This window comes from Gymnoscopelus braueri (genome assembly GCF_963280865.1).
Source record: "Gymnoscopelus braueri genome assembly, contig: SCAFFOLD_500, whole genome shotgun sequence".
Lineage (NCBI taxonomy): Eukaryota > Metazoa > Chordata > Actinopteri > Myctophiformes > Myctophidae > Gymnoscopelus > Gymnoscopelus braueri.
In genome coordinates this window covers 20,001-28,604 of record NW_027660593.1, presented here as the reverse complement: position 1 = coordinate 28,604, position 8,604 = coordinate 20,001, and the positions used below count along the sequence as shown (strand labels likewise).

Genomic DNA, 8,604 nt, shown 5'->3' with positions numbered 1-8,604 from the left:
ACCCATCCACCCACCCCCTCCCTCCCTCCCTCCCTCGCTCCTCAGTGCCACTCCTGCTCGCCTGCCCGGGGCCAAGCTCAGGTTTCAATGAGGAGGAGAGAAGGTAAAAATAAACTCCCCACTCTCCACTCCACTCCTCTCCTCTCCTCTCTCCCCCTCTCCTATTTCCCCTCCTCCTCCCCCATCCCTCTCTCCTAACTGCTTTCCTTTTATTCCTATATACTGTACCTACCGTCCTCCCCCCCCCCCCTCCCCCTTCCTCCAACTTGGATCACGTTACTATTGACAGAGACAGCCAGCAACAGATAGATGGAGAGGATATCACGCGTCACGTCATTATCGCAGACACCTCCCACATGGTGCAGGAGCATTATGCACTTGCACTGCTTGTGAATGTACACACACTATATACTGTATATATACATGCACACAGGCCTGGGCGTGCACAGAGACACACACACACACACACACACACACACACACACACACACACACACCATGTGCATCGTATACAGTAAATACAGTAAAGGCTGCAGGGCTACAGTGTCACCACTAACCTCTCCCCAACCTTTCACCCTCTGCTGCCCCGGATGCCACCGTGCTCGCTTGCTTCAGTGTAATGGCAGGTTCATCTGAGGGTCAGGCCGAGACCATTAACAATGTATAGACCTAGATGTACATGGTTACAGCATCACAAGGCCTGCTGACTGGCCACTTACATTCTGATCTGACCCATGTGCGTGAATGTCAGTGAATGCAGTCATCGTGATGGTGATGACGGAAAAAAATAAACAAAAAGTTCTACGTTCCATGATGCTAGTTAGGTCTCAATTGTTTTTTGTGTGCAATGTGACTGTACCGAGGTTTAAACTTAATATTCATTCCTTGCCATATATTATTGGACTGATATGACAAACAAACGTTTAGAAATGGAGTCCAAGGCGAAGCACGCACACCAAAAAAAAAAATGTACACAGGTGCTGGACAACAATATGTACAATGAAGAGAATAGAAGTCTGCACACTGCAATAAAGCTCCCAGGAAGTAGCTTTAATGAGGACGAGGACAGCGTTTCAACCCCAACATGCGTCTTCATCAGGTCTGAACTTATGAAGACGTGTGTTGGGTTGAAACGTTGTCCATGTCCTCATTACACACTGATGTGTCCCAGGGTGCCTCTGATACGCCCATATAATATATGGACGTATCAGAGGCACCCGGTAAAAAAACGAATGCATTTTGCTAAATTGTGGAGTTCTATTACCCCCGACTTCTGTACCAAACCACTGTACTGGGAGTCTGGGACAGCATATCGGTCAGATCAGCGGTGCGACTTAGTATTTAATAGTTTAAAAAATAGCGTAAATAGACGATCTATAAGCACACAATGTGTCACGACGCGCACGACACATAGGAAACGAAGTACAACGCGTGTAGAGCTTGTAGATATTTTTTTTTTAAACAATGCAACATTGTGCAAAAACTATTGTGATTATCTCAGATGATTGCGATTATGTAACCATTGTGACTGGCCTTATTGGCGACTGATTGTAACTGGTGTGTCTCCACTGTGCAGAGAACTCCCACAGCCCGGTGGTGGAGGCGGGGGGAGGCCACAGCCACATGAGCCCAGAGGAGCACTACAGACGCATGATGTCTGCACTCAGCGAGCAGGGCTCCTACGAGGAGCAACAGCAACGCCTCTACCAGCTGGCCAGCAACATGGGGCTGCCCACCCACGGTCAGTCTGCAAACAGCCTCCGCTCCCGTGTGTGTGTGTGTGTGTGTGTGTGTGTGTGTGTGTGTGTGTGTGTGTGTGTGTGTGTGAGAGAGAGAGAGAGAGAGAGAGAGAGAGTGAGAGTGTGTGGGACTGTCAGCACCAGTGGTGGAAAAAGTACTTTATACTTAAGTAAAAGTATCACTACTACAATATAGAAATACTCTGTTATACAAGTAAAAGTCCGGAATTCAAAATGTACTTGAGTAAAAGTACAAATGTATTGGCATCAAAATGTACTTAAAGTACCAAAAGTAAAAGTACTCATTATGCAGAATGCCCCATTTGAAGTTTTCAAATGTATACAAATCTTTTGAAAATAGCAGATCTACAAGCTCACAATGCGTCGCATCGTGACGCATTGTAGATCTGCTATTTTCAAATGGCCGAAATGTATATAGGGCTGAAGTGGTTAATGTATGTTTTGTAATAATAATTAAAATCTACAAAGTAATTAGTTACTCAAGATTTCAAATAATTGTAGTGGAGTGAAAGTAAAATAATTGTCTCTGAGATGTAGTGGAGTAGAAGTAAAAGTATTGGAAATTGGAAATACTCAAGTAAAGAAAACAAATACCTCATTTTACTTAAGTACAGTACTTAAGAAGTAAATGTACTTAGATACTTTCCACCACTGGTCAGCACACACAGCTTCCCAGCCACATAGACCTCCCCAGCCACGGTCCAAATGCACACAAAATATATATCACGTGCTTTTTGTCATTGTGTGCATGTGTGAGAGATAGATTATCCAGCCAAAAACATTATTTTACACCCTTATTCTTAGCTCTCATCCCACTCTTGTCCTTGGTTCTTATATTCCAACATTACTGGAATATTATTTTGCTGATAGGCCACACTGACCCTCATTCTCCTTGCTGTTGGCTGTTTGGCTGCTGGTATATGTTGGTTATTTTGGAACGGTAGCTTGACTTGATGGTGGTGCTATAGTTGTCCGTCAGCCTGAGTGAGAGTGTCAGCTAAAGGGCCTGAGCTATGAAATCATCTCCACCACATCATATTCAAACTCAGGCGATGAGGTCATCTTGAAAGGCGTTGCAGATTAGTTTGTTACGATGTGTCCCACAGCTAGGTTTAACTGAACCTATAGGACAGCAACTGTGCGTGCCTGTGCGCGCCGCCATCGTTATCTTAACCACATGAACCTTAAAGGTTCTATGACATTCATTTTCACTTAGTTAGTTTTTTATGTATTTTGGGGGGTTTTATGACCTCAATTACACCCAAAAAATCTGAACTTTGAACATTCAGTGGATTTTCTGTGGTCTGGGGTTTTCTGAATAATTAGGCTGAAAAGTAATCTGAGCTTGGCCCTTCGGCAGTGAGGTCACAGCCGATTAATCCCGCCCACTCTCCTCCTCGCCCCTATCCTTTCCTTTGGGGGGGGGGCGGAGCAGAGGCGATGATTGACAGGTAAAATCCCTCACCAGCGACACCCGCAGGCAAAGATTTATTTTTTCATTGCAGTTGAAAAGGTTTTCGAAATGTGAGAGAAAAACACCTGCCATGGATCAATGGAGTGGAATTTTTTGTTAAAACTTTCTATACACGTTTGAAGGACCATGACAAATGCTTTTAATGTGTGGTAAAACAAAACGTCATGAAACCTTTAACATCCTTATTCTGGGGGGCGAACATTCGCGGAAAATATCCGATCAACAAGCTCGCAATTCGTCACGTTACGAAACTCCTGTGAGCTTGTAGATCAGCTATTTTCAACAAAGATATTTTTTGTAGAGAGAAAAAAATTTGAGGGCCCAGTATAGACCCCTGGGGGACTCCTGTCAAGGAAATATATAGGGTTTAAGTTGTTAATAATAACGAAGTGATTCATTTATCTTTAGTTCATTTGTATTTTTCACATCCGTATACCGTACGGTAGCTTGAGCTGAGCTTCAACTTAGAAATAGCTCCTGTGTGCAGTAGAGGAGCTGATCTACAGCCTGCCTTTCCTTCAGCTTTCTTTTAGTTTGAAGTGACTCTCAAAGAGTTCCTTTTTCCAGAAGCAGTGCATCAGCCCTTATAAACAACATCTCCCCTCCATCAGGTGTCACCAAGTCATCCAGGCACACTGCTACTTTGTTGCTGCTCTGTACTGTAGCACTGTGTTCTGTGTACTGTCTTAACCCCTTCAATCCGGGAACGCATCTGTGTCATGTTCGATTTTTTTTTTGCCATAACCATTATTTTATACTTTGGGGCTATTAAAAAAATAGCGCGTCACTTTGAGCTTGTAGATCTGCAATTCTTTTTGGAAAGATCTTGAAATGTTTTAAACATTCGTAGAAATCCCCAGAAGCAAAGATTTGAGTTACAAATGTTCGCTTTAAAAAAATATATATATTCAAAGATTTGCACACATTTTCTCGATTTGAAAAAATAATAGCACAAGCTCATAGCGCGGCACTCGGTGCCGCGCTATGAGCTTGTATATCTGCTATTTTTGAATAGCCAAAGAAATCTAAAAATGACACACGACAGATGCGTTCCCTTCCCGGTCTTGATGGGTTAAGGCATGCCAACCTGGCTGGCAGTGTAAAAACTCCAGCCACGGCAGACTGCTGACATTTCTATTTGCGGCGCCTGCCCACCCGATGTCAAAGTGTCACTCGGGGTGATTTCTGACCGCCGCGGCCCTCGGTTGTAAACCACGCTCGGAGCCCCTGCACACACGCACCGACGCCTCCATCGATCCGGACGCTTCTCCCTGGCCGCCAGCCAAGCTCTCTAAATCTCCCCGGAACCCTGGAAAACACAGGCAGGCGTGGCCCACCACCCACTCCCCCCCCCACACCCAGCACCCTTGTGTTTTTTTCTCTCCTCGATTTTCTTTTGCAACGTAAAAAGTTTACTAGTGCTCGGGTTGTGATATTACAGTTTTGTGGGTTTTAGAGACACAAACTGTGGTTTGATGGGGGGAAAAAGAGAAAACGAGAAAAAGTTGTCTCGTTTGGGTTTTATACGTTGGCTTTATTTTCGTTTAGCTGCTTCTTTCAACTTGCCTGCCATTAACTGGTAACCTCTTTCTCCTGTTTTTCTTTTCTTTTTTTTCCTTTTTTCCATGAAAAAACACAACATTAATTGCCACCAGGCTTTATGAGTCCTTTTTTGCAGTAGCATAAATCTGATCAATGCCCCCGCCGAATTGTAGTTTGAGCTACTTTTATTTTTATTTGATTAGTAATGATTTTTAATTGCCGGCCGCAAATCTAGGGGGCGAAGCCTATAAATGTTTTAATTGCCTTTTTTCCCCGTGCCTGAGAGGAGTTGGAGGAGAGGTGCATTGCATTGTGGGGGTTTTATGGCCCAGGGTGCAGTCTGATGGTCGGCTTCCCTTCCCAGAAGCCTTGCCGGCTCGAGGCAAACGCTGTGGTGCAATGCAGAGAATACACTCTTTACTTCTACAGTACATTTCAGGTCGTTTGGTAGTTTCCACACAATCCCTCTCTTTACATTCTGCACACACTCCCTTTACTCCCTTCCAGTCACATTTTAAGCTTTACTTTCTTTGTGCGGGGAGAAGAAGAAGAAAAAAAGAGGGAGAAGAAGAAGAAGTACAGACAATGGTAGAGGGAAAGAAGAGCAGGGAGAGAAGTAAGGGGGAGGAGAGAAGTCAGGGAGCGGTATAAATGGTCCAAGACGGAAATGAGGAGAGAGAGTAAATAACTTTCTCCTGTGCAAAATAATGAGAAAAAAAAACTAAACAGATACATACAGGATGCGAGTTTATGGATTATTAATGACGCCTGGATGTTTTGGCAATAACTTACAGGAAATCACACGCGTACCATTTAAAACACATCATAGTAAAAGTTTCCTCTAAAGTGACGAGTGTGTGTGTGTGTGTGTGTGTGTGTGTGTGTGTGTGTGTGTGTGTGTGTGTGTGTGTGTGTGTGTGTGTGTGTGTGTGTGTGTGTGTGTGTGTGTGTGTGTGTGTGTGTGGGAAGAAGAGAGCATGTACATGAATTCCTCTAAGCGGCTGATAAGCCATCGGCAGCACTGGCTTTGCCAACTCATCCTGGCAGCCAAGTCTTTGGTGTTGCTCATATCCCTCTCTCTCCCGTTCGTTTGGCATCAGGGAGCTCATACTATCTATCAACTGAGTTCTTATGCAGGAGTTGATATTAGAAAACTTTGTTTGCTAGAAATGGAGCCTTAACGATAGGAAAAAACATCCTGATGTATAAGCTTCACTTCTTTCCTTTTGAAAGTGTTTGAGAGAGCAGACACAGGTGCCTTTTTGATCAATCCAAACCAAATCAAATTGGTTTAAAGCCCCAGCTCCAGAGCCAAATTAAAAGGGATTTAATGATCAAAGCCAAACCTTTGTCGAAATCATTTTACCCGTTTCTATAAACATTGTTGACACCCAAACAACAGACACACTTACAGATTCTCCCAAAATGTATGGAAAGGCTTGCAATCTTAAATCGACACAAACAACATCAAGACTATTCATGTTCACTCATGTCCTATCATTATTCCTATGCACATCTTTTCATCAAATAGATGATGGCTATGCCATCCACAGTTAGATCAGTTTTCACTTTGGGAGTGGCTCAACAAGAGGCCACCCAGGAAATTTGAAATCATGACAAATTCTTAGAATAATTGGCTCACCTATTGTATCATCAGAAGAGCTGCAGGTGACAATGCTGCTGTGGCTGGCCTCTTCGAGACTGCGTCTTTCCATTCATCGCTAAACATTCATGTCAAGTTCCTGCTCACTCTTCACCTGGCAGCCGTTTTTGTGTCACATTTAAAATCTACCTAATGTCCATTTTAACCCATTCAATCAGGAACGCGTCATTTTAGACTTAAGCTATAACCATTAGTTTATACTTTGGCTATTCAAAAATAGCATATATATTAGCTTGTAGCGCTGCACCGAGTGCCACGCTACGAGCTTGTAGATCTGCTATTTTTGAAAAATCGTAAAAATTTGGCCAAATCTTTGAATATATATTTTTTAAAGCAAACATTTATAAAATATTTTGTTCTAGGGACCTCCAGAAGCAAAGATTTGAAATATATATTCAACGATTTGCTATACTTTTCATGATTAAAAGAAAATAGCAGATCTACAAGCTCATAGCGCTGCATTGGTGCCGCACTATGAGCTTGTATATCTGCTATTTTTGGATAGTCAAAGAAATCTAAAATGACAGAGATGCGTTCCCGGTTTTAATGGGTTAATAACCTCCTTCAGTAGCTTTATAGCTCTGCTAACGTCACCCAACACACCAGAACTCTGACTGTGTGCAGCAGTGTATCATGCCACATTCAAAGCAGCAGCAAGTATGTACAGTAGAACTGCTAGGCTACATAGGGTATTTTTACCCAGCTCGCAGCTACGCTCGGCAAGCCAGGGTATCGTAATCGTTCCTGTCTGTGTGCCAGTCTGTAGACAACTGAAGAACGGCCGGGCGGATATTCATGAAACTTAGTGCGAACGATCGGTTGGCTGCCCCGAACAGATGCTCAACCTTTGGCTTAACAGAGTCAAAGGTCAAGGCCAAGGTCACAATCAATGTTAAGGTAAAAACTGAGAGTATATGGGCAGATTGAATTAAACTCGATGTGGGCATTAGCTGTAGGCACTGGCAGTCCCAAAGAGATGACTTTGTGTCCAAAAAAAGAAAGAAAGAAAAGCTAGGTCAAAATCAATATTAAGGTCAAAATTACACAATTGGTCATATCTCAGGAACGGAGACATAGAACAAGAGATGTTTATGCGAGCGTGGTCTGCACCCCTAGGTGTGATTCTTTTTATTTCCATTATTGAATATTTTGGCATAATATAATGTAGATTCATTTGGCAACTAAGGAAATATTTTATTATGAATATTGAAACATGCACATGCAATGAACCCAATGCATCAAAGCTTGAAATGACCCACTAGTCAGTCTTGCTGGTTTGTTTCTCTCTCTTTCCACTTGTTCTGTTCCTGTTCACTCATCTTCTGATCACACTCCATCCCTCATCCTTATTAACACGCGTGCACGCTAGTGCTTTGTCAGGAAAGAGATACCTCTCATGCTGGCAAATGGACGAATACCCTAAAAAACGAGTCTCCGCCCCTCACCGCCTGCACCCCGCATTCTCCCACTCGTCTCCACCTCCTCCTGCTCTGAGAGCAGGGATGGGGGTGGGGGTGGGGGTGGGACAGGGGGACAGGCATTTTCTGGAGGGTTCTGATGTGAATGGCTTTAGTGAGAGCCCCTTGACACTGACCTGGTCTCTGGCGGTGGGTGTTTGTAGGGAGGGGGGGGGGGGCTATGACCCCTCCTTCTCTTCCTCCTAGCCTTCCCCACTCCTCCTCATCATCTGTCTCTCCTGCCACACACCTTCCTCTCAAGCACTGGGGCTGCTTTTAACCCCCCCTTTTCTTTTTTTCTTTTCTCCATCTTCCGACTCTCCCTTTCGCCTTGGTCCCTGCAGAGCATCCTTTCATGTGTTTGAAGTGGTGGGCACAGAAAATGAAAGTGTGTGTGTGTGTGTGTGTGTGTGTGTGTGTGTGTGTGTGTGTGTGTGTGTGTGTGTGTGTGTGTGTGTGTGTGTGTGTGTGTGTGTGTGTGTGTGTGTGTGTGTGTGTGTGTGGGGTGGGGTGGGGGTTTGGTAGGGATGTAAGTGAGGAAGATCTCTGTGTGTGCTTGTGTGTGTGTGTGTGTGTGTGTGTGTATGTGTGCAAGGTGTTGTTTGCGGGGCACTCTCAGAGGACCTGATGGGGTTTTGGGGGGGCAATAGAAGTGGCCAGGAGGGCTTTCCCTCCCTCTTTCATATGATGAAAGGAGCAAGAAAGAAA

The 8,604-nt window shown here is 44.1% G+C and overlaps 1 protein-coding gene across 1 annotated transcript in view; it reads left to right on the top strand.

Annotated features, from left to right (window-relative positions):
- Positions 1-1,576: 1,576 nt before the first annotated feature.
- Positions 1,577-8,604, top strand: part of LOC308081406 (sterile alpha motif domain-containing protein 11-like) — a gene marked incomplete at both ends in the record, with an annotated part of 26,756 nt that continues 19,728 nt past the window's right edge. Inside the window, one exon of the mRNA XM_080457777.1 lies at positions 1,577-1,741. Within this exon, the coding sequence (XP_080313903.1) occupies positions 1,577-1,741 (165 nt within the window). The remainder of the gene's footprint in view (positions 1,742-8,604) is intronic.